This window comes from Perognathus longimembris, chromosome 2 (genome assembly GCF_023159225.1).
Source record: "Perognathus longimembris pacificus isolate PPM17 chromosome 2, ASM2315922v1, whole genome shotgun sequence".
Lineage (NCBI taxonomy): Eukaryota > Metazoa > Chordata > Mammalia > Rodentia > Heteromyidae > Perognathus > Perognathus longimembris.
In genome coordinates this window covers 37,957,922-37,984,437 of record NC_063162.1, presented here as the reverse complement: position 1 = coordinate 37,984,437, position 26,516 = coordinate 37,957,922, and the positions used below count along the sequence as shown (strand labels likewise).

General features: G+C 38.8%; 1 protein-coding gene across 3 annotated transcripts in view; it reads left to right on the top strand.

Moving 5' to 3' along the window:
- Slc16a9 (solute carrier family 16 member 9) overlaps positions 1–25,572 on the top strand; it is a 35,919-nt gene extending 10,347 nt beyond the window's left edge. For 2 of the 3 annotated variants that reach the window (XM_048338819.1, XM_048338820.1), the window contains exons 2-6: positions 3,209–3,441; positions 11,971–12,114; positions 19,625–19,720; positions 23,632–24,531; positions 24,912–25,572. In XM_048338819.1, coding sequence (XP_048194776.1) covers positions 3,246–3,441; positions 11,971–12,114; positions 19,625–19,720; positions 23,632–24,531; positions 24,912–25,090 — 1,515 coding nt within the window. In that variant the 5' untranslated portion in view covers positions 3,209–3,245 and the 3' untranslated portion in view covers positions 25,091–25,572. The remainder of the gene's footprint in view (positions 1–3,208; positions 3,442–11,970; positions 12,115–19,624; positions 19,721–23,631; positions 24,532–24,911) is intronic. The other variant, XM_048338821.1, reaches the window with a different exon arrangement.
- Positions 25,573–26,516: the final 944 nt, after the last annotated feature.

The following is a 26,516-nucleotide window of genomic DNA, read 5'->3' as shown; positions in this document are numbered from 1 at the left end:
TGAAATGTTTTTGATAATATGCAGATACATGGATATATTTATCTTTTAAATCTTGTATCAAAGACATGATTTCTCTTGTCCATTTCCCCAAACATTTTTGGAAAAAATAAAAAATATATGCCTTATGTCATGGTCATCATGTTACAGGATTCAGTTGGCCAAGTGAGGCTGAGCAGAAGGAATTCAAGGGATACAGAGGAGGTGCAGAGAGACTAAATTACTAACACAAACAGAGCAACTGCAGAGCAAAAGTGCTCTGTCCACATGGGAGGCAGACATACTCAAGAAGGAGCGATTGTGCTGAGGGTCCCAAGAGCTCCAGCTTTTCTAGAGTCTGCAGGCATGGAGCCAATGAATCCTGAGAAACTAGGTGGGGTGTTGTTAACTTCTGGAGACTGGGTTTTTCTGTCATGGAAGAGCGGGGATTTCTTTCTTGGCTTTGAATGGTCAGACCAGAGCTGTGAGCTTTGGGTCAGCAAGACCCTGGTATATGACACAATTCATTCTACTAATGACAGCAGCCCAAGAGGCTATTCCTAATCAACATCTCTTTCAGTTTTCCTAATCTGCTGCCTACATGAATTGTTCTTTTCTCTTTCTATTTAAAGCCTAGATGTGATGATGGGTAAAGAATTTTGAGGTATATTTAAGTTTTCTTTTGAGCAATATCAATGGCAGGGTAGAGTTAACAGCCCAGCCAGCTCTAGCCTCCACTTCTAGGTAGATGGGCTCAGGCTCAGCTATGATATGAGTATCTGTGATATTCCCTGCCAGTTCACAGGTTGACATCCTAATCCCTAAGGATTAGGTCCTTGATGAACATCTCTACCAACCCACTACCCAATGGGACCAGACTTCTCTCTCCCAAAGGAAATCTAGTACCATTACAGAAAAGGGGTAAATGAAAATGTTATGGTTTGAGAATGAAATGTCTCCTATAGGCTTGTGTGTGCATTGGGAACATGTACTGTCAATTTATGTGTTTGGAGAAGTGATTGGATTCTGAGGGCTTGATTTGATCAATTCTTGTTGGATCTATAATTTGATGGCATTCTTGGGATGTTGGGAAAAAGTAGGAAGTGGAGCTTACTGAGGTGTTGCTTTTGAAGGAGGTATTGGAGACATGACCTTTTCTATACTCTGTTTCCTGGCAGCTCTGAAGTGAATAGGTCTTCTACATGCTCCCTCTACTATACCACTATGGTATCACTAAGACCACAGTAATGGAACCAGTGACTATGGACCGAGTTTGTGGTTACTTTCCTCCTTTTAAACTATTTTAGCAATGATTTGTCACAGTGATGCAAGCTGACTGACACAGAAGACTAGCTTAATTGTGCAGTTACCTTATTGAATAGACTGTGAGAGAAACAGCAGGTGAGAGTTACCTTAAACAACAAAAGAAAACTAAAGGAGTACAATGAAAACAAGAAATCACTAAGTGGAAATTTTAACTAGGGTGTTCTATTGGGATGGCATGTGTCTTAAACTATGACATGATGACTGAGGAGGAAGTAGTCAGCTTCATAAAAGCTTGCCTTGCTAGGACAAGTTAGTATATAATGGCATAGTTCAAAGGTTTGTTCTCCTAAATATTTACTGTGAGAAGAATTTCTCTGGCTCCCATCCAATGTGTTGAAATGTCATGTAAGGCATGGTATGGCAAAGCAAGGTATAGCTAAGGTATTTGGTGTAGGCAGGAATTTCTGTTTACATAGATTTGAGAACAGGAAATAGAGATGATCTTTTTCACCCTCCAGAAAATCCTGCCTTTCGCCACAATTCTGTTGCTCTGCCTATGTTATTATGTACTTTTCCCCAAAGTCTATAATTTAAGGAAGAAATGATGGGTGATCTCATATACATTTGTCTTTAAATACTCTCATAATCTCTTCAGATGTTTTGCTATTACTATCCTGTGTTACCTAGTTGAGCACTGGTGGCTCATGCCTATAAATTCTAGTTACTTGGCACACTGAGATTAAGAAGATCCTAGTTTAAGGCCAGCCAAGGCAAAACAGTTCTTTCAACCAATAGATGGGTGCAGTAGTGTACATCTCTCATCCTAGATATGCTTGGGAAGCCACAGGAGCAGTGCAGTGTCAGGCCAGACCAGGTTAGAAAAGTTTGCAAGATTCCAACTCAGCAGTTAGTAGCTGGGTGTGGTGGCACACACCTGTCACCTTAGTTATAAAGGGGAGTGAACAATAGGAGGATGGCAGTCCAAGTGCATGCCTAGCAGGAAGTAAGATCCTACCTCAAAAATAACCAATGACAGGTGGCCCAATGGTAGAACATCAACCTAGAAGCACAAAGTCCTGAGTTCAAACCTGAGTACTGCCAAAAATTAGAACCACTATATATTTTTAACAGAGATTCTGAGTGGAAATTTTAAAGTGCTCAACTGTCTTATAAGGATCAGAATTTACTTTTATAATAGAGTACATACTAGACAGAGTAGGACTATGTTTAACTATTTCAAAGGATTTCCATATCTGGAAAGCATTGACTTACTTGAATTATTCTGCTTACACAATTGTGTTTCCCTGCATTTTAGACTTTCTAATTTTACATGCAAGGATGTTGTGCAGGTGAAAGTAGGGTACAAAACATTAGGTACATATGCTGCTGCTTGTTGAAAAAAGGGAAATCTTGGAACATTTGTTTGGTTTGGCTTGTACGTGTGTAATGAAACTCCACTGCCTCTCAAGTTGATGAAGGTTGTGGTGTGCTGTCACTTGTCCTCTCTTCCCTTCTGCAGATATGGACCCAAGAACAGACCTAACAAGTCCCCTTCTTGCTGCTAGGCTTCATCCTGGGGAGCTTCAGAAACGAAAAACTGAGAAACTAAAATCAGTCCTCCCCATGGCTGGGAAACCATGAGAATGTGATGGCGGGGAGGCGGGGGTGAGGGGAGGGGGTGATAAGGGTGGAAGCTGGAAGCAGACATTTCACTTCATGCTTTTTTGCATTTTAAAAGGAATGTTTTTCTATGACTGGGTGCATGACTTGTGCAAAGCATAAGTGAAAACTTGAAAGTTAACTTGATATGCCACTGGTTTTGTGATTGTTCATGTATGTGTCTAGAGAATCTTGTTTTAATTTAGAAGATATTTTAATCCAGAATATTATATACCTACCACAGTCTTAAGTGTGCTTTACTATTTCTTTCTTTTTATATTTTGGTGTTTGTGTGTTTGTTTACTAGGCCCTAGAGAGACACACTGCCTTTGTTCCACCTTACAATGGAATTTAAAAAGTCGCCTGATGGTGGATGGGGCTGGGTGATTGTGGCTGTCTCCTTCTTCACTCAGTTCCTGTGCTACGGATCCCCCCTTGCTGTTGGAGTATTGTACGTAGAATGGTTGGATGCCTTTGGTGAAGGGAAAGGAAAAACAGCTTGGGTCGGATCTCTGGCAAGTGGAGTTGGACTGCTTGCAAGTAAGTGGAGAAATTTATGTCTGTTCCTATTTGTTAATTATTTAATTGAATTTGCTGCATCATTTATATTACACAAGGCGGATTAAAAAAATTTACAGCACAGTTTACAGCAATAAATTGATGTGAAAGAATAGAAATTTAGTAATTGTAGTCAATCATTTTGTTCATTCATTTCTTTCCCCCCCTCCAACATGTTTTATTAGCATCAATGAGTTGTACAAGGGGTTGTCATCTTGACATGATATGATGTACTTTGATCAAATTCATTCCCTTTGTCTTCCTCTCTTACCCTTCCCAAATCAATCTCATTAAACTTCATTATTCCATTTTCACACATGTACATGGAGTATTTTGTCCCATTTACCCTCCTTACTCTTTCTATTGCTCCTCATTCATGTGTACTCACAGCCCAGACTAGAGACCTGCTTTACAATCCTTTGATTGTGTATGCTACTGTTCAGTTTTCACTATGGTATTTCATACATGCAAATACTGTACTTTAATTAGATTGACTGCCTCTCATCCTCTCACGTTCCCTATTCTCTAACGCTTCTATTATTCAACAGCAATCAGTGAGCTTCGTTTTGCTATCTTTATTTATAGATATAATGTTTTTCTGTATTTTTCACCCTCTATCATTTTTTCTCATTTACTCCCAAACTCCTCAAATGGTTGCACAATTATAAACATGTCTTATATATGTGTGTATGTATCTATGATGTTGTGTGAGTTTATGTATATGTTATTTTTAGGCCTAGCATTTTTTCGTGTACTTACTACTATGTGCCACGTAGTGTGTAAGATGCTAGAAATGAAAAGATGCATTAAAAAAAACATGGTTCCTGCATTTGAGGGGCACACTGCCTTGTGAAGAACATACATTTGTGAACTCAGATAAGTCAGGGAGATGAAGGTAGTGTGGCAGGTATGTCCAAGCTATCTGGGTACCCAAAGGATTGGATGCTCTTCCCCAATTCTCTGAGCTCTTGATGACACTTCTAATTCAGCTACATGGGGCAAATCACATGTCCTACTTTTATGACTTCATTGGAAAACTATGACCTAGAAAGGCATACTCTCATCTTACAAAGGTTGCTAAGCTTTAGCCTATAGAATTATGTGTAAGATACATATGTTTTGATTTGAGTGTCTTCACAAATAATAGCATGATAAATGGTTGTATATGACATAATAGTAATTTCTAACATGTTTAAAGAGAACAGCAAAGGAGTTTCATTTCTGTTACCATTGACTGTATGTCACTTCAATTTTTGGAGTTATTGTATTAATCCTATAGTAACACTTAGGGGCATCTCTAATTTACTTGGTTTTATTTAAGCTCCAATGAGTTATTTCAGATAAGAGCAATAGACCCAGATTCTCTTCCTGTGTACTCTGAACTTGTCATGACTCCTTGAGCAAATCACAATTACTATTCTATTGTTGTTTTGAGTTCTTTTGGCAGTACTGAGGATCAAACACAGGGCCCTGTATTTCCTAGATGAATGTCATACTACTCAGCTGTATCCCCAGTCCTTGCTTTTTGAGACAGGGTCTCACTATGTAGCTAACTAATTGTTTTCTTGCCTCAACCTCCTGATTGTTTGATTACAAGCATAAGCCACTATATTCACCTAGCACAATTTCTCTTTCTGTGGAGAAAATAGGGACATTGAATGTGGTGATTTCTAAGGAGTGTGAATCTTAAAATGAGTTAACCTGCTTAAAACAAAGTACATTAGCATTCTTCTTTCAAATATGATGTTTCTTGGATATTTAAGGGGATTTCTGTGGGATGAAAACGAATTGCATCTCCTTCTTGTACTATATTGTCAAATTGAAAACAAGACACAAAAAAAATAATGCCAGATCATCTGGCCATGCCAAATAAGATAGCTAAGCACAACTAAACAAATGAAAATAGCATTGCTATTATTGTCTCAAGAGAAACAGGAAAAGTTGCCCAAGATTTATTTGAAAGAGTTTTTTAAAAATAGGGATTGTTTGTTTACAAATCTCTCAAAGTACAAGTCAATATTAATTTTATGTGTCCATAAACGAACTCAAAGGACACTCTTGCTTTCTAGAAAACTACCTGTAGAGAGCAATTATTTTTGGTTGTGTGTTCCGTCCTTGGACTTGAACTCAGGGCCTGGTTATTATCAGTGAATTTTTTTTTCAAAGCTAGAGCTTTATCATTTGAGCCACAGCTCTACTTCTACCTTTTTTTTATGATGGTGATGAATTGGAGATAAGAGTTTCACAAGCTAGCTTTGAACTGTGATCCTCTTAGTCTCCTGAGTAGCTAGGATTATAAGACTGAGCAATTGGTGCCTAGCTGTGGAGAGGAATTTTTGAAACATTTCTAACTCACCATTTCTATTAGCTTATACTTAAATAGAAATGCCATTTCTCTCCCTTCCAGCAAGGGCTAAAGATAATTGAAATGATATCTCTCTTTGTACATGCTTAGAGAATAAGACTTCTGTCTGTCAAGTAGAAGGGCAGGGTTGAGGGTAGTGGGGAAATGAGAAATTGGTGTGAGAGCTAGGGCTAACTATCCCTTAGAAATTGGCTTGCAGCTCTATACTTTCTTCACATTTCTAGGTGGACAATCACTTCTCTTGAGGGCCAGGGGGAGCTACCTGCCCTTTTGAGCAGGATTGGTTGCATAATTTGTAGGCCTAGTGCAAAACAAAAGACAAGATCTTTAAAAAAAAAATTAAGACTTTCAAAATAGGGTCAGCAGAGCATTAAACCAAGAATGAGGGGCTTCTAAGATTTAGGCCCATTACAACTACTTAGACCACAAGCCTAAGAAAGAGAGACAAAAAGGGAGGGAAGGAGGGAAGGAGAAGGGAGGAAGGGAAGGCAGGAGGGAGGGAGAGAGGAAGGAAGGAAGGAAGGAAGGAAGGAAGGAAGGAAGGAAGGAAGGAAGGAAGGAAGGAAGGAAGGAAGGAAGGAAGGAACAAGCTGGTTTGTAGGGGCTAGAGATATGGAGAGTCATACCAAAATTTAGGAGAGAATAAGTGCTCCAAAGAGAGTGAAGTCACAGGCTAAATCAAGTCCTAGTTCTGCCATTGTTTAACTAGATGGTTTTATGTAAGTGGCTTAACTTCTCTAGGTCGGATATCATCTACTAGGTTGAAGAGGCCCTTGGATCTGGTCAAAGACGGAGGACTTATAGGAGAGCATGTGCACTTGCACTCACATACACACTTAAAACACTGTGTCCAGCTATAAGCATAACTGACTCTGATGAACATAGGTTGGGCTCCTGTACTTTTTTGTACTTGTAAATTAGAAGTCAAACCTTGAACATGTGCTAGCATTGAATTAGCAAGCAGCATATAAACAGGATGTGAGCCATTCTGATCATCCCCTTCCTAGACATCTCTGTTCTGGAGAAATAAGATTAAGAATCATGTTGCCCCGGAGAAGGCTGGGACAGTCTTAGAGCTAGAGAGCCTATGTAGAGCTGTTCTTAATGTTTCAGTTCCTGTCCATGAGACAGGGTGTACCTGCTGCTGCTGAGTGACACCTGCAACATCAGGCGCTGCTTTTCCCTCCCTAAAGTCTCAAGGAGATTTTTCACTGGGAACTGTCACTTGCATAAGCTTTTCCTATTTAGATTTCACCTTTGCACATTTTGGATAACTCTCAGACACATCATTTTCTAGTCACATATTATGATTAGGCTGGCAAAGGGCAGTCCTGAAAGCAAGGGATTGGATGTGGTCTTAGTCTCTGAGCAGTTTGGAGGAAGAAGTCCATTAAAAGAAGGTCAGCAGAGGTTAACAAGGTTTCAGAGATCTGGGGTGGGTACATCTGCTGTCAATGGGTGCGTCTGAGAGCTGATGAACTATGGCCTCCCCACTCCATGTTAAGTGCTAGGAGTTTGTTTTTCCTTTGCAGGTTTTATAGCGATAGTCTGAGGTGGGCCAGACAGGAGATTAGACTAACTGGATGGGCAGAGAGAGGGCAGTACATGCAGAATCCCTGAAAGCAAAGGCCTGGAGTGTGCCATTCAAGTCATCCTTCTGGTGGAATAAATTTAACTGGAGAAGATGGATTTTATTCGTCAATTTGACTAGGTTATGTTCCCTGGTTATTTAAATACGGATTTAGGAATTGCTGTGAAGGCACTTGATAGACACGAATCAGGTCAGCAACTAGTTAACTTTTAGAAAGAGAGTTTATCCTGGATAATCTGTTTGGATTTGATTCAATCTATTGCAAGAAATGAGCTGTCTCAGAGGAGGAAATTCTGTCCAAAAGCTGCAGCTTCAGCTTTCAGCTCTTACCTGAGAGTCTCAACTTGCCCTTCCTGATGGCTTGCCCTTGTAGACCTTGGACTTGCCTACCTAGGCAGGTTTTACCTGGCCCATCGCCTAGGCCAATTCCTTGTAATAAATCTCTTACATGTTTCCTGTTGGTTTTGTTTCTCAGGAGAAGTGGAAGGTGACTTAATTAGAGGACTACCTTGGTTCTGTGGTATTTTAAGATGAGCTTAAGCACCTTTTCACTTCAAATTCAAAGATAAGGATAGGGTCACTGTTCAGACAACCTAGTAGCTGAAATAAAAGGGACTTTTCGTTGTCATTGTTGTTATTCTGTAGTTTTGTAGTCAAGACAGATTTAGCAGTCTCTCCACCTTTATTCTTCCAGCCTTTAGCTTGCTATTATGAGACAGTAAACTTATTTTCAGGTAAGTAAGATAAGTTTGTGTGGCAGACCCCATTTGCTGAGGGTTGTGAATGCCCGTCAAGCATTAACTGGAAGCACTGTGGAACACTGAATGGATGCTACAGATTTTTGTCACATTGACATGACTATGTACCAGGCAGTTCCAGGATTGGTAAGAACAAGGGATATCGGATTATTTTCTACCAATAACACCAAACCAACCCATCAGCCAGAAAATCAATCACTATAAGGAGTAAGTGCCTTTTTCCTTCTCATATTGATGTGCTTGAGATTCATGATGTCTGCTAGAGCACAGAAGGAGGAACCTCGCAGCCTGGAGGAGCCTGCACTGTGGGATTCCTTCATGAGACTTGGTGAGATGGTGGTCTCATGGGCCAGATGGCCTCTGTTAGGAAATCCTCATTTGCAGCAGGTCCATAACCTGGTTGCCATCATGTCTCATGGTACCATAAACTAATTTATGGCTTTAATGTAGCAGACATTGCCAGGCTTGTGATCTTGGGTCTCTCTTAAACTTCTTTCCTCCTCTTCTTCTTCCTCCTCCCTCTTCATCTTTTGCCAGTCCCAGGGCTTGAACTCAGAGCCTGGGCACTGTCTCTGAGACTCTTCATGCTTAATGCTAGTGCTCTACCACTTGAGCCACAGCACCACTCCCAGCTTTTTCTGAGTAGTTTATTATAGATAAGAGTCTTTCTCACCCAGGCTGGATTTGAACCTTGATCTTCAGGTCTTAGCCTTCTGAGAAGCTAGGATTACAGATGTGAGCTCTGGGCACCCAGCTTCTCTTAAACTTTTGTGGGAAGGGAAGTGCAAGGAGGTTAAGTTTTTTCTCTTCTGAAAAGAATAATTTCTTTCTCAAAGCTACCTATTATGAGATGTTCCCTTCAGGCTCATGTGCCAAAGGCTTGATCACCAACTAGTGGCACTATTTGAGGAGGTATAAGAAACTGTGGCAGGTGAAGCCTAGCTGGAGGATGTAAGTCACAGCCTTTGAGAACTTGGAGGTTCTACCAGCGAAGCATAAATACTTATATTCCCTTGACTAATGGCTCTTTCCTATGTAAGAAGGTCATCTTGTACAATTGACAAAAACAGCACAGGGAGGAACCTACATACGAGTAGCAATGGAGGAAGGGGATACCTACCTAACCAGTCAGATCAGCTGAACCTATCTGGCTGATCAACGAAGTGACAAATGTACCCAGATCATCCACATATCCTAGAGGGCATGCCTTTGAAAGGTGTCTTGTCCCTGGCCTTTTCCTCTCTCTACTTCCTGACACCCATGGTGAACAACTGTTTGTCAGTGACAGCTTTCAGTGTGATTTTGGCTCCTTTGTAAAAAATCAGATGACTGTAGCTGCTTGGGTTTATTTTTAGGACTCTTACTTGGTTCCATTGTTTTTCATGTGTTTTTTTGTGCCAGTGTCATGCTGTTTTTGTTACTATGGCTCTGTAGTATAATTTGAAATTCAGTATTGTGGTACTTCCAACATTTGCTCTTTGGCTTGAGATTAATTTTGCAATTTGAGATCTTTTATGATTTCCTATTAGGATTGATTTTTGTTTCTATTTCTGGAAAAAATGACATTGGGATCTTGATGAGCACTGCTTTCAGTGATATAGCCATTTCCACAGTATCAGTTCTGTAAATCCATGAACATGGGAGGCATTTCTGTATTCTAATGTCTTCCTTTCATTTTTTTCCCTCAAGGTTTCATAGCTCTCAGGATAGAGGTATTTTGCCTTTTGGTTAAGCTTGTAGCTATGAGTGCCTACATAGGAAAAAAAAACAACCCAGAGTGGTCTCAAATACATAGCCAATTGGTAAACCCCAAAACACTTCGAAAAATAAAACCAAACCAAACCCCATACTAGCAGATGGAAAGAAATGATAAAGATGGTAACAGAAATGAATGAAATGGAGACTAAAACAAACAAACAAAAACTATGCCAAGAATCAATGGAACATACAGTTTGTCCTCTGTAAAGATAAATAAGATTATGAAAGATGGCCAATCTGACCAAAAAGAGGAGAGAAAAGACCCAAACTAACAAAATTAGGAATGAAAAATAAGTTCAGTGAAATCTAGAGGACCATGAGGTAATACTTGGAAAACCCATCTCCAAATAAATTGGAAAATCTAAGAGTAGTGAATACCTTTCTAGATGAATTTAACCTACCCAAACTGAATTAAACATAAACTCCTTAAGCTGATCTCTAGCCAATGAGATAGAAACAATAATAAAGAATTTCCCAACAATGAAAAGCACAGGACTGGATGGAGCCACTGCCAAATCCTGTCAGACTGTTAAGGAAAAATGGAGCCCAACACTCCTCAAACTTCTTCATGAGAAGGGAAGGGAACCAACAGCTGGGTTCAGTGGCACAAGTCTGTAATTCTAGTTACTTGGGAGAAGGAGATTGGGAGACTGTGGTTCTAGGCCACCCTTGGCAAAAAGAAGTTTCTAAAATTCCATTTCAATCACTGGCTGGGTGTAGTAGTGCGTGCCTGTTATCCCCGGTGATGCAGGGAAGCTTTATTTGTCCATCCCCCAATTTCCTTATCAAAAAAATTGATATTAATAATAGTGCCTACTTTCCATCAGTACAGTAAGATTAGAACAAAGTGAGGCAGGGTGCTATAACTCATGCCTGTAATCTTAACAACTAAGGCACCTGAGATCTGAGGATTTTGGTTCAAAACCAGCCCAGGCAGGAAACTCTGTGAGACTTATAGCCAATTAACCACCAAAAAGCCAGAAGCAGAGCTGTGGCTCAAGTGGTAAAGTGCCAGCCCTGAGCAAAAGAAAAAAGAAAAAAAAAAAAAAAAAAAACCTCAAGGACAGTTCCCAGGCCCTGAGTTCAAGCCCTAGGGTTGGCAACTATTAAAAAAAAAGGTGAGGTTAGGGCTGGGAATGTGGCTTAGTGCTAGAGTGCTTGCCTCACATGCATGAAGCCCTGGGTTCAATTCCTTAGTACCACATAAACAGAAAACGCTGGAAGTGGCCTTGGGACACAAGTGGTAGAGTATAGGGCATGGCTGGGACCTGGGACTGTTGGCTGCTAGCCACTCCCACCTTCTCCCCAGGTCTGGAACCAGCCCTGCCTCTCTTCTGCGAGCACATGTCTCCTAATGGCACCGGTCTGAGCCCGGGACCGATCCTTGGGGGACTGTGGTCTCCGCCTCTGCGGGAAGTTCTGTGACATCACTGTGATGGACAGTTCATTAACCAATCATTAATACCCAGTTAGTCCCTCCTCTTCCTCGTCATTACTATTATATAAACCCCTCCCCTGAATACAACTTTTGGAAGCCGGTAGTCCATCAGATGGCTCCCCCGAAATCTCCGTGTCCAGTGTCTGCTCTTAAACGTAAGGGGGGCTTGGGGACGTGGGTGGTTTTGGAAGCCCTATTCCATCTCAGCTTAGCCCCAACCGGACACGCTCTGCCCTCCCACAGGTGGGAGTAGCGCGCAGAGCTGAGTGTCCCCCACAATTAAAGGCTTGGCATCTCCCCAAAGGAGACGTGGAAATTTAGCCTGACAGTAGAGTGCTAGCCTTGAGCAAAAGAAGCTCAGGAACAGTGCCCAGGCCCTAAGTTCCAGCCCCAGGACTGGCAAAAAAAAAATGGTGATATTATACATATGAAGTCCTTGCATACTGTCTAGCACATAGTAAATACTCAGACTCGCTTATGTTTATTTTGTTATGAGGTTTTGATGGAAATATAATTTTGATAATGTATGATGGATGGATCATGTAATTGTGGGGAAAGGGGTTGAATAAATGAAGATTCTATTTATTTATTTACTTTCTAGGTCCTGTCTGTAGTGTCTGTGTCTCATCTTTTGGAGCAAGACCTGTTACAATCTTCAGTGGCTTCATGGTGGCTGGAGGCTTGATGCTGAGCAGTTTTGCCCCCAATATCTACTTCCTGTTTTTTTCATATGGCATTGTTGTAGGTAAGGAACCTGGTCACTTTGACTTCAAGAGTGACACATCATTTTACCATGTCAACCTTATTATTCAATTACTATAATGAATGGAAATGGTCTCTCATAATGTACTTTGTTAAAGTCATTGCTTTAGTAACAGGTCTGCCTGAATCTGAATGTTTGAAAGATAAGCACAATTTAACAGTCAACATTAATTCTCCTCCAAGACAACAGGAAGCGTTTTCATTTCAGCACTTGTCTCTTCAAAGCACAGTGAAGGAAAATGAGAGAGGAGAAACAAAACCTAGATAATCACAGACAACTGTCACTTACCATAGAAAGTGGCTCCACAGGAGGTGTGCCTCAATTGATGTAGTGTTTACCTAGCAAGCACTAGACCTTGAGTTCAGTCTCTTGTGCCTCTAACACACACACACACACACACACACACACACACACACACACACACACACACAAAGTGGCTCTTTTCCTACCAGGCAGTCAAGCAGGGCTCTGTGAACCATTTGTGTTCACAAATAGCTTTTTGAGTTGCCAGGGCACAATCAAAAGATACAGAAGTAAAAAATTGCATTTAGCCAAGTCTCTAATGATACCTCTTTAGAAGTTGAGGGAGGAAAATCAATGGTTCCAGGAAAGCCTGGGCTACAAATCAAGAGTCTGTCTTTAAAAAGAAAAACAGATTTTAAAGCATTTCCTATTATTGCTAAAGATAAAGTATGAGCCCAAGTTCATACCTGACTCACATCTGTAATCCTAGCTTCTCAGGAGACTGAGATCTGTGAGTCATTGTTCAAATCCAGCCTGGACAGACAAATCTAAGACTCTTAGATCCAATTAACCACCCAAAAGCTAGAACCTGAAGGCCTGGTTTATGTGATACAGTACCAGCCATCATCTCTTTAAGTTAGGGGATAAAAAAAAAAGAAAAAAAGAAACACACACACATGCCAAAGCTGGGTGCTGGTAGCTCAAGCTTGTAATCCTAGCTATGTTCAGGAGGCTGAGATCTGAGGATGGTGGTTCAAAGCCAGCCCAGGCAGGAAAGTCTCTTATCTCCAATTAACCACTCAAAAACCAGAAGTGTAGCTGTGGCTCAACATAACAGAGCACTAGCCTTAAGCAAAAGAGATCAGGGACCAAAAGTTGAACCAATGCAACAGCAATACTTACAAGACACTATGTTGTAAACTAACTATAACTGGACAGATTGGGGAGGAGGGAAGGTGGGAGAAAAATGAGGGAGGAGGTAACAAGTTTGACAAGAAATGTACTCACTACCTTACATATCTAACTGTACCCCTCTGTACATCACCTTGACAATTAAAAAAAAAAAAAGAACTCAGGGACAGCACTCAGGCCCTGAGTTCAAGGCCCACATTCGACAAACACATAAATAAAAACACTCTCCCTCAAACAACACCCCCCCCAAAAAAACCCCAAGCCCCTGTCTGTTAATTTCTGAATTCCAGAGACTATGAGTTGTTATATTATATACTGGATTTCAGATTAGATGTTGGCTATGTGATCTTGAACAAACCTGTGAATGGCTCTTTCTCCTCTAGGAAGACAGGCCTGTGAATTCCACTGTATAGGGATCTTGATAAAGACTAAATAAAAGGGAGCAAAAAACCAATGAAACAGAAATGAAACAGTTGAGTGGGATTTCAATCATTTTTTTCAAAGGTCTCACATTGGAAAGTACATTAATATTCCTTGATATCAAATTGTTAGTATCATGATTTGATTCTTCATGGTTTTCTTTTCTTTTCCTTGAAACTTAGAACATTTATTTCCTTTAAAAACTTTAGAACTTTCATTTCTCAATCATGCTAATATCTAATTTTTAAATTTTTTTCTTTAAGTAGTTGTACAAAGAAGTTGTCATTCAACAAAGTAGTTTATAAATAAATACCTCCATCAGTACCACCCCTTTTATCATTCTCTCAAATTCCTCCCAGCCCCAACCTTCTCTCAATTTTAAAATTTTATAGAATATGCATTAAATTTTATAATTACATTCTCCCCCTGCTCTCTTAGTTTGTCTACTTTCCTCCCCTTGGTCCCAACCTCTCCTTCAAGTACCAGTTTGCTGGTGTTTATTTTGTTGGGCAGCACATTATCTTTCTAAGGAATCACACTGTTTTGAGTTCTCTGAATCTACCATAATTCATTTAATACCCTTATGTACTCTTGAATACCACCCTGAAGTGTTTAACTATATGTTTATAAATTAATTCTAGGTTCCACATATGAGACAAAACATACATCCTTTTGTCACTCTGGGCCTGACTTATATATATCCATAAGCTAATAGTATGGGGCTCAGAAAGTATTTGTCAGATAAATAAATGGGATCAACACATTTTCATCTTTTTCTCATCTGAATCCGAGTAACAGGTTGAAAAAAATCAATGACAGGAAATACTGCACCATCAATATTTACCTCCTTGCTTAGCGTGAGTTATTTGGATAAAAACAAGACCGATCTGGTCTAATGGTAACCTCCACTGAACACCTACCACATGCAGAATATTTTTGTTGTTGTTGTTGTTGTTAGTCTTGGGGCTTGAACTCTGGGCCTGGGCACTGTCCCAGAGCTCTTTAGCTCAAAGTTAGTACTCTACCACTTGAGCCACAGTGCCACTTCCGGTTTTCTAGTGGTTAATTGGAGATAAGAGTCTCACAGACTTTCCTGCCTGGGCTGGCTTTGAACAGTAATTCTCAGATCTCAGCCTCTTGAGTACATAGGATTACAGGTGTGAGCCACTGGCACCCAGTTCAGAATCTTGTTCGAGTGTGTGTGTGTGTGTGTGTGCAAGAGCATGTGTGTATGAAAATGCATGCAGTGATACTGAGGGTTGAACTTGCCGTCTCACTTACCTTTGGCACTCATGGCTGATGGTCAGTGGAGTCCAGCTTTTCTGCTAGTTCTGATTGTGCCTCCTTCAAGCTGTGATCCTAACACATATTAGTTCCTTTCTTCCAGTGTTTCTTACTTTTTTCTTCATGGACTCTTTTGAGCTCAGGAAGGCCTAAAACTCACGATCTTTCAGCTTTCTCTTTCCAAATGCTGTGATTATAGGTATGCACTACAATCCTCTGAACTAAGACTCTGGCTATGAAAAAAGGTTCTGTTGAATCAGAAATATTTGTGTAACATATTTTAAAAGTACCAGAAATAAAGTAAAACCTATATTAAATGAAGTTAAACCTATACTAGATGCTTAATTACCATCTAAATTCAAAATAACATTAAAGCCCAATTCTGTTTTATCACTTAATTGAACTTTCAAAAAATACCATCTTGAACATTTGTTATATTGTTTACAGTTTTATAGCTCAAGTAAAGTGATGGTGTGCTGGTTTTCAAGTGACTTGAACCATGCAGCTAAATATGGTACCTCAAGCTTTAATTTTCTCTGTAACTTTTCTCAATCAGGAGAAGGAGTACAACGTAAGACAGAAGATGATGGGGGAAGTGGGAGTGTACTCATTGAATTGCTCAAGCCCGTTCAAAATCGTTTCTTTCTGTATTTCTGGGAAATGCAACACCACATCAATTCCTTGTATTCTCTCTTTGTCACCATCTATTATTTCTTAACTGCTCAATTATCATTTTATTAATGTTCATTTCTTGCTTTTCTAGAAAAATCCAATTTTCTCTTCATTTTCTTCTTATCTGTTTAAATAGATTAAAATGGGGTGGGTGGTGAACAAAACCCATATTCATAAACATTCAATGATGGCAAAGGCAACATATAATTTCCTGTATATTTACCTTAGCAAAAGTGGTTTTACAAGCCTCTCCCACATCTCCTATTTCAAATTTCAAATGGCAGTATCATTAAAAACAGTATTTTGCTTCCAGAGGACATGTGTCTGTCATATGGAACTCTTTTTTAAAAAGAGAGTCTCACTATGTAACTCAGGATGGCTTGAACTCCAGGTCCTATAACCTCAGCTTCCCAAAGGCATGTACCATCACACCTAGCTAGGAACCACAACTTTCTACTGTAGTCTGAGGTTATATCTACATAATGCCACAATACTCAGCTGAAAAAATCACAGCAATACAATGGCTATCTTTAATACTTACTGTATTCCAAGCACAGATACTGAATCTTTCCAATTTTGAATGTCTTTTAGTTCTTACAGTTATCTTGTAGGATTCTTCTAAAGAAGTAGAATTAGTGACTTTTGTAAAATTCTACAGCTGATCCCTTACTTGAAGAATGGACTTGTCAATGTATACCTGATAATTTAGTGACACGAAGGCTGCCCAGTGCTGATGTACTATGTCTGTGTGGGGAGAAGATTTGCAGGTACCGGTATGAGCAGAGCCTTGAAAGACAGGTAGGATGTGCCCAGGTAGATACCGAGTGCAAGAGGAATGAGGATAGCATGAGGAGGATCTCCTAGAGCCCAGACAATCTCTAGAATGAGCTGTAGTGGGAAATAGCAGTATGTTCATACATGTGTTTCTTGAGGAATGCACCAGTCACCTGGGGCTTGCAAACATATCAGCTCATTGAATGCAATGGAGGTTGAATGACACATGGTGTTATTCTATGTGGTCCTTATTGAAGTCACATGATGTGAAGAGCATAAGGCAGCCAGCCTAGCTTGGTGGAGAAATATGGGAGGTTGAGACAGCTTAGTAGGTTGCCAGCATTCAAGTCAGAAAAAAATGTGACAGTAAACTGAGCCAGTGGTGATGCAGAGAGAGACAGAGACAGAGAGGTTGATAGTTTAGGCAGTAGGTGTGATTTAGAGCCTGATGTCTGGCTTGATGTAATGTGTGAACCTAAGTAGCAATCAGAGACAGTATCTCCAAAGACCACTTGAGGTTGGTAGGAATAGCATGTAGAATTTGTAAGTGAAACTAGGTGCAGTGGCATCATGACTGTAATCCCAGATATTCAGGGGGTTGAAATCTGGAGGATTATGGTTTGGAGCCCAGCCTGGGGAAGAAAAATCTAAGAGGCTTCATCTCCATTTAAGCAATGAAATACTGGGTTGTAGATATGACTCAAGTGCTAGAATACCAGTCATGAGAAAGAATGCTGAACAAGAGTGTAAGACCTTTAGTTAAAGCACCAGTACCAGAACATAAATAAATCAAAAACCAAAAACAAGAAAGCAAGCTTACTGAACAAAGGCAAGTTTTTACAGTAAAATGAGAAGGATTATATATAATGTTTTGAAATAATGGTCCTTGACTGCAAAGATAAATAACTGAGGTGATGTCAGTCCAAGATTAAAGGACTGCTGGTCAAATGTCCTTGTGAAGTATTTGCTGCCTAACGTTGTGGAGGCCTTTGTGAAAGATTGTGCTTCTGGCAGGCTTTTGGAATAATTGTTATTAGGCACATGTATATGAAACCCGTCCTTTGTGCTCTCCTCAATTTATTCATTTAAATTTTGGTTGGGGATTAACCAAAGTGACTCCATTTTGATTTTGATGACTTCCACAGATATGAGGGAAAAGGCCTAGAAATTTGTGGTCTCACCTAGGCCATGGGGGTGATGTCGAGAGAGAGAGAGAGAGAGAGAGAGAGAGAATATATACTACATCTATGTATAATTAACATTTAGTTATTTAAATAAAGGGAAATGATTATGCTTCATTCATATTAATGTTCAGAAGTATGGATATTTAATTTTAAAATGATTATGCTTATACTGGAGGTTGGTATTCAGAAAATTTTCACTGTTACATTTTTATCAAAACTGGAGACCAAGCAATGCTTCTAGCCTGGAGTTCTGAAATATTGACTTGTGGGGCCCTTTACTTTCATAGTTAGAGCCTCAAGAGGCTTTTGAATATTTGGATTGTACTTCTATTTAATCTATTAAATATTAATGTACTAAAATAAAATATAGAATGAACTTAAAAATTAAATTTAAAGGTTTTATTTTTATTGTTAAGGTGATATACAGAGGAATTACAGTTACATACATAAGGTAGTGACTGCATTTCTTGTCAAATTTGTTACCTCTTCTCTCATTTTTCTCCCACTTTTCCTCCTCCCTACACTCCCCCAAGTTGTACAGTTGGTTTACAACATATAGTCTTGTTAGTATTGCTGTTTCATTGGTTCACCTTTTACCTTTCATCTCACCATTTTGATGTTCCCCTTCCCTTCCCTAATTCAGATAAATGTACACAATACCCAGGGTACCAAAATCAAATGCAGTACAACAGGGCTTAACCCATAGGGAAGAAAAAAATTAAACATTTTTTTTTTTTGCCAGTCCTGGGCCTTGGACTCAGGGCCTGAGCACTGTCCCTGGCTTCTTCCCGCTCAAGGCTAGCACTCTGCCACTTGAGCCACAGCGCCGCTTCTGGCCGTTTTCTGTATATGTGGTGCTGGGGAATCGAACCTAGGGCCTCGTGTATCCGAGGCAGGCACTCTTGCCACTAGGCTATATCCCCAGCCCAAAATTAAACATTTTTGAAACTTAATTGTAACATCAAAATTATTTCCTTGAAGCATATTGGCTCTTTAATTAATGAGGTAATTTGAAAATATTAACACATTCCATTATAAAAATAAGAAAAGTCACTTACATTAATATTATCAACTAGCTCATTACAAAATCTTCATGTATTAGGGAACTGTCAAATTTATAGTAATAGATATATTTTCTAAAATTCATTTTTTTTGCTGGAAAGCTTGTTTTATCATTTGTGACAACTTCTGTTAGTAGGTTCCTTTGTTGGTTTTGCAATAAAAGTCTGCTGAGTACTCCTGGAGAATAACTACTATATCTATCATATACTCTCATTAAATAAAGAAAAATCCAATAGGGTAATATGAAAAAAGTGACTATTTTATCTGGCTCCTAAAATTGCTGCATACGTGCTTTTCCTTGCAGCACTTCTTCTAATTCAAATGAAACATTAAAAACAGCTTGATTTTACTGTCCATGACTGGTGATAAAGTTCATTAAGTATGAAGTTTGATACAAAATACCTTGTATGATAAGGCTTTTTCAGTTTTATCCACTGTCTCTTGCATTATCAGTGTAAATATACCTGCATATATTTATTTATTTAAGGAGGAAACATTTGAATATTTTTGTGAAAACTGTTTTAGCTTTGTAGACCCCATGAGCAATCTCTGAAACTGTTGGACCCGAATGCAATTTTTAGTCGCTGCTGGTTTAAGTTTATTCTGGTCTGAGCCACACACCTGTGGCTCATGCCTGTAATCCCAGCTACTCAGGAAGCTGCGATCTGAGGGTTATGGTTCAAAGCTAGCCCATGCAGGAAAGTCTGTCTCTTATCTCCAATTAACCACCTGAAAACCAGACGTAGAGTGCTAGTTTTGAGCAAAAAAGCTCAGGGAAACTACCCAGGTCCTGAATTCAAGTCCCAGGACTGACAACCCAAAAAAAAAAAAAAAAAGAAGAAGAAGAAAAAGAGTGCCCTACAAGAGATACTTGACTATTTTTTTCTTTCACATTGAGATAATTAATTGTTTTAATTCACACTGTGTCTTCTTATGCTTAGGTCTCGGATGTGGTTTATTGTATACTGCAACAGTGACCATTACATGTCAATATTTTGACAGCCGCCGAGGTCTTGCACTTGGCCTGATTTCAACAGGTACATTTTCTTTTTTTTTTTCTAAATTTATTTATTAATTAAATTTTTTGACAAGGTGTTGTGCAAAAGGGGTACAGTTACATAATAGGGCAGTGTGTACATTTCCTGTGATATCTTATACCCTGTTTTTCTTCCCCTTCCCTAGATCAGATAGACATATATACAATACACAGTGTACCAAAAACCTATACAGTAGCCACGTGGCATACACCAAAGGAAATTCACGTAGGACTTTAAATATAACGTCAACAATAGAGTTTGCTTATCCTTGTCTTACATGATCATACATACATAGCTGTTGAGCTATTGTGATCCACTGAGAGGTCTATTTTTGACCTTTATATGTTGAGTAGTTGTTTGGTTATAGTTACATAATGTAAGGTCGCTGACCCAAACCTGTGGGAAATACCATTTGACAAGAAGTTTTTTGTTTCGCAGACCTCAACAGGTACATTTTCAAACTCAGTAAAGTATTGTCACTATTCACCCTTATAAATAAAGTTGAACGTTACAAAACCTAGCTCTGTTCAATCAACCATCACCATCAAGTAGAAAATGATTTTTTTACACTCTACTCCTAGATTTATTTTTAACCATAAATATTGGAAGTAGCTTTAAAAAAACTCTTAATATAACACATAAATAAAAACCCTGCAATATGGGATGTTCAATGTAATATATAAAAGAAGGATACTGGGCCCACTACACTGAAAGTCACTGCTTATAAGAGCTTTGCTAAAAGAAGCAGGGAAACCAGGCAATCCATGTTTCTTTGGCTCTGGCTTACTTCACTTAATACAATTTTTTCCCAAGTCTTTCCAGTTCATTATGAATGATACAATATCATGAATGAGTAAATCCCATTCTGTATATATGCCACATTTTCTTGATCCATTTGTCCACCAAGAGAGATATAAGTTGATTCCATATCTTGGCTATGGTAAATAATGCTGCAATGAACATGGTTGTGCTGGAAGCTCTAATGTGGTGTGGCTTGTGGTCCACTGGATAAATGTCCAGGAGTGGAATTATGGGTCAGAGAAAAGCTCCATGTTTAGTCTTTTAAGGAACCCCCATACTGCTTTCCAGAGTGGTTGAATGAGTTTACATTCTCACCAAGAGTGTTATAGAGTTCCCTTTTGGACACATCCCTGCCAGCATTTGTTGTTGTTTGTTTTCTTAACAGTGGCCATTCTAACTGGAGTGAGGTGGAATCTCAATGTTGTTTTTATTTGAATTTCTGTTATGGTCAGAGATATTGAACACTTCTTCATGTGTCTATTGGCCATTCTTTTTTCTTCCTCTGAGAAGTCTCTCTTTAAGCATTTAGCCCATTTATTGATAGAGTTGTTGAATTTTTGAGGGTTAACTTTTCAGGGGTTAATCTACAAGTAAACACATTGAAATATATATATGTACACACACACATATATATATATATATATACACATACTGGGACATGATAAATTATAAAGAACTCTAGTCATTTGCATACTGAGGCCAAAGGAGGACATGCATAGGAGTGGTAAACAAATGTACAGATGTTCATATAAAATAATATTCTATGAAATTAACTCTAAGAAAAGGAAATGAGATATTTTTTAGTTGCCATTGTTGCTGATTTGCTTTCTTCTCCTTTTGTCTTGTTTGTTTGTTTGTATTTGGAGGGTAAGGGAGAGTACATAAAAGGTGAAAGAAGGATGAACAAATATAACAACAATACTCATTAGACACTACATGGAAAATGAACTGCATATCTTATGGATGGGGACAGGAGGGAAAAACCAGGAGAGAGTGACAGAAAGGGAGACATGGTTCAAAAGGAACTGTACTAATTACTCATTACCCGATTCATGTAACTATAATCCTCTGTATATCAACTATACAATAACAATAAAAAATAAAAAAAAATAAAGCAGCAGGAAATAGAAACTGGGAGTGGTAGCTCATGTGTGTAATCCCAACCTTTGAGTGGCTGAGGCAGGAGTTAACCAGTGCAAGAGTTTATCTCTTACTGTTTCAGGTTCCTTGAGCAGAGGTAGATATTTTCCCTCCCTATAATAGGGTATAACTTACACATAGTCGTAGGATTTTTTTTAAAGATTAATTAATAGTTTTACAACTTACAAATCCTACAAGGCAACTCTTAAGCAACTCTCTATTACTCTGGAAGAATTCCAACATCTTCTTTAGACTTTATTGTAGGATGTGGACTTAAGATTGTCATTTGCCCTGTCACACAATTCATGAATCAAAAGTGCTCAATAATTATCTATGGATTATATTTAATGGTGTTGACAACCAGAAGAACTGGTTGGTGAACAATTGTTTTCTCAATTTAAGGTCCAAATATTAAGAGCATTTAAAAATGTCACATGGTGTGGTACCTTGTTAAAAATTTGTACAAAGATATAATGAAGGATAAAAATGACAAATGGAGCAAAGCAACCAGTGGCTCATGAAAGAAATCCTAGCTACTCAGGAGGCTGAGGATATGAAGATTACAGTTGGAAGCTAGCCCAGGAAGGAAAGTCAGTGGGATTCTTACCTTAAAAAACACCAAAAAGCCGGAAGTAGAACTATAACTCAAGTGATAGAATACGAGCCTCGAGCAAAAAGCCGAAGGGACAGAGCCAAGGCCCCTAAGTTCAAGCCATCATCACTGGCACAAGAAAACAAAACAAAACAAATGTAGCACAAAAGTCTGTGAATCCACCATGTACATGCAATTGCTTCACTGTTTTGTTTTGTTTTTAAAATTTTTTAACTAGAAAAATGTACCACATTTACAATGATAGTAGGGGGATTAAATTTGCTGTATGACTTCTCAATAGTCAGCAGAATCTCTGAGAAGCCTACTACCTGTAGCGCATTAACATGAGCCACTTATTAACATCTGCAGGCCAAGTTTTCTCCCCTTGGGGAATGAAGGAGTTAACTTGAAACATATTAAAAAGGAACAACTGAGATTCTCAGGGGAAAAAAAAGGTTTCCTCACAACTCAAAGATGCAGAGCCATTTGGTTATTGGCAAGAATTTTTGATGGGTTTTTTATCGCGAGTATGTGAAATGTATAATCACCCTATTTAGACTTTATTTAAAGATCTATTTTTTCCTCTGATTTTTCACATGATATTTGAATATTGAAATAGTCCAGTTTTAAAAAGAACCAATTGAAGACTGGACATAAAAAGGGTCGACATAACCTGCAACTCCATTGTGCTTGGCTGAGTCAAAGCTGAAGAACAGAGTTACCCTGATGCCTGTGTACAGACGAGCATACTTTGTAGTTGAAATACTCTATCAAATTCTATGTTGCTCTTCTCACTGTTTTATTAATGCATTAAAAATATGAATCACTCATTCTTGTGATTCAGCAGTGAGTTTAAACTATCAAACCATTATAAATATTTAAAACTAAACTCTGTTATTCATTTCCAAAATGTAATATGAAAATTTATCTTGCCAAAGGCAATACATATATAAAGCTTGGAGTTTGGCACACAATAAATGCAAAGAAAAAAGTAATTGCACAATGGTAGTTGCTAAGAATTTGGGCTCCTAGAGTCCTACTCTTTTAATAGAATATGAATTCTACTTATGTTGTTTACAGCTTTGTAATCTATAGCAAACTTCTCAAGCTTGCTAGGCATCGATACTTCATGAATATTGGGTATAATAATGGGTACAAGTCAATAGAATCATTTAAAGGAACAACAAGATTGTGCAATGAGATGTGTGTTGCAATGCTAATTCTTAAAATGAATGTCCTATCCATCTTATGATGACTGTTATTAATATACTTGTGATTTTAACTAATCAGTTAGATTACTATACTATTATTGCTTGTGCTGAGAATCCTACATGAGAAAGAAGAGATGAAAACTAAACAGCTTCCATTTCCTTTCTAGGTTCAAGTGTTGGCCTTTTTATTTATGCTGCTTTGCAGAGGATACTGATTGAGTTCTATGGGCTGGACGGATGCCTCCTGATTGTGGGTGCTTTAGCTTTAAACATATTAGCTTGTGGAAGTCTGATGAGACCCCTTCAGACCTCTGACTGTTCCTTATCTGACAAAACAGCTACGGAAACTATACCAGATAGGTACTCCATTTACAGTGAAAAAGAAAAGAACTTGGAGGAAAACATAAACATTCTTGACAAGAACTACAGTAGTGAGGAAAAATGCAAGAATACTTTGACCAATGGTGACTGGAAACAGGAGACACTATTCTATAAAAACTCTCCAGAACCAGAAACATACAAAAAGAAAGTTGCAGAACAAACATACTTTTGCAAACAGTTTGCCAAGAGGAAGTGGCAATTATATAAAGTCTACTGTGGTGAAACTGTGTCTCTTTTTAAAAACAAAGTCTTCTCAGCCCTTTTCATAGCGATCTTTCTTTTCGACATCGGAGGCTTTCCACCTTCATTGCTTATGGAAGATGTAGCGAGAAGTTCAAATGTGAAAGAAGAGGAATTTGTTATGCCTCTTATTTCCATCTTGGGAATTATGACAGCAGTTGGTAAACTCCTTTTAGGAATACTAGCCGACTTCAAGTGGATAAATACCTTATATCTTTATGTTGCTACCTTAATAATGATGGGCCTGGCCTTGTGTGCAATTCCATTTGCCAAAAGTTACGTCACATTGGCTGTGCTTTCTGGGATCATAGGCTTTCTGACTGGTAATTGGTCCATCTTCCCGTATGTGACCACAAAGACTGTGGGAATTGAAAAATTAGCCCATGCCTATGGTATATTAATGTTCTTTGCTGGACTTGGAAACAGCCTTGGACCACCAATCGTTGGTAAGCCAATTATCTTCAACTCAACTCAGTTAAACTGTTCTTAAGTATAACACTTCCCATTACATATGTTCAAGTTTTAATAATAGCATAGACTGGCACAAAGGGAATCTGTATGGAAGATTTCATGGTAATGATTTATGCAAGATCATTTTGATATCATTGAAAAAATCAACTATCCTTTTTGTTTATTCTTTACTTGGGAGAAAGTCAAAATGCCTGGGGTAATTTTTTTTCTGAGTGTTTGAAAGATGCCCTTCCCCCATCCCCCTAGAGCCAGTTCACTGGGTACTATATAAATATCCTGATCCTAAGTGCAAGTGCATAAAAATCAAGGTGTGGACTATTTCTATGAAACTCACTTTTTTCCTTATCTTTTTCAGGTTGGTTTTATGACTGGACCCAGACTTACGACATTGCATTTTATTTTAGTGGATTCTGCGTCCTGCTGGGAGGTTTTATTCTGCTTTTGACAGCCCTTCCCTGTTGGGACATATGCAACAAGCAACTCCCTAAGCCAACCCCAGCAACATTTTTGTATAAAGTCGCCTCTAATGTCTAGAGGAATATTGGAAGGCACCATTTTATACCATAGAGCAAAACATTCTCAAGCAAATTCTCTAGAGTCATGACTGTTTTCTTAGAGCAAAATTTCTCTGTGGCTGATTCTAAATGAAAGACATTTTTTAATCCTAATTTTTATATACTGTATGTATAGCCTCTATCCCTTGGACATTTTTCCCCCAAGAAATGGACAAATCTGTTTGATTGTTCTTTATTACTGCTAAACATTGTAAACTTGTGACCATCCTCAGATGACTTTATTCTGTGTATAGAAATATGAATTTGCTGCTGACTCTTTTAATGCCACTGCAAGGCTGAAACTCCACAGGGTCTCTTCTGCTTTAAGACTGATGCAAGCCTCCCCATAGGCTAGGTGGAAGAGCCCCTAGGGAGGAACCACTCTGTTAGACTAGTTTGTCAGCAGGAGACCTCAAGCCCTTTTATTTTCAGAAATAAGAGTGGTGATGAAAACATTCTTAAGACTTGGAGTGGAGCAAACTGATCACTTTATATGAAGTCCGTTTAAATGGCAGCCCACATTTTTCATTCTGCTTTTGTAGTTCAACAAAGCACCCAAGTGTGTTTGGGGTGCACTGAGCACAAACTGTTTCAATTCCTAAGGAGTTGGCCTAGATGAAGGCTAACTCCAAACAGAGGAGTAGCTGGGCTGTCTTTCTTCCCACTGTCTCACTAGACCCTCTCTCACTTGTGCTTGTCTGTGGCCACTCAACTGATGTTTCCCAGAATTGCTTATTTTTACTGATTTCCAATTTGGAAATGCATTTTTCCCCCAACCATTCCATTTGGCAAATGGGCAACATCCATTTGTTTTGGGCACAACTGGGATGCACGAGAAGTCTTTGACTATCTTCTTCACAGAGCATTTATTTGCTACTGTCAGATTTTACTGCTATTAAAATTTCTTCCAGGGGCAAAAGTAAAAAGTGAGGTGTGTGTGTGTGTGTGTGTGTGTGTGTGTGTGTGTGTGTACGTGTGTATGGGTATGGGTAAAGGAAGAAGGACAATAAAAAGTTGGTACCTATATACAACCTCATGTAAGCATAAGAATCATACCCTAGGAAGAGAATTAAATTTAATAATTGATAGATTTTTTTGCTAGAGAAATTTGTATATATCAGAGTCCTCTCTCTCTCTGTATAGATCTCTCTCTCTCTCTATATATATATATATATATAAATATATAAATATATCAGGATTTAGAAGTTTCGAGCTAAAAAGGTAGGCTGTAATCAAGGATTTGTCTATCTGTGTATGCCAGTATTGGGTTTAAACTCAGGGCCTCTCACTCTTGCTTAGCATTTTTGCTCAAGGCTAGTGCTCTACCACTTGAGCCACACATCCAGTTCCACCAATCTATATTTTTAACAAGCTCAAAGTGATTCTGATAATATTGCCTAGGTTAA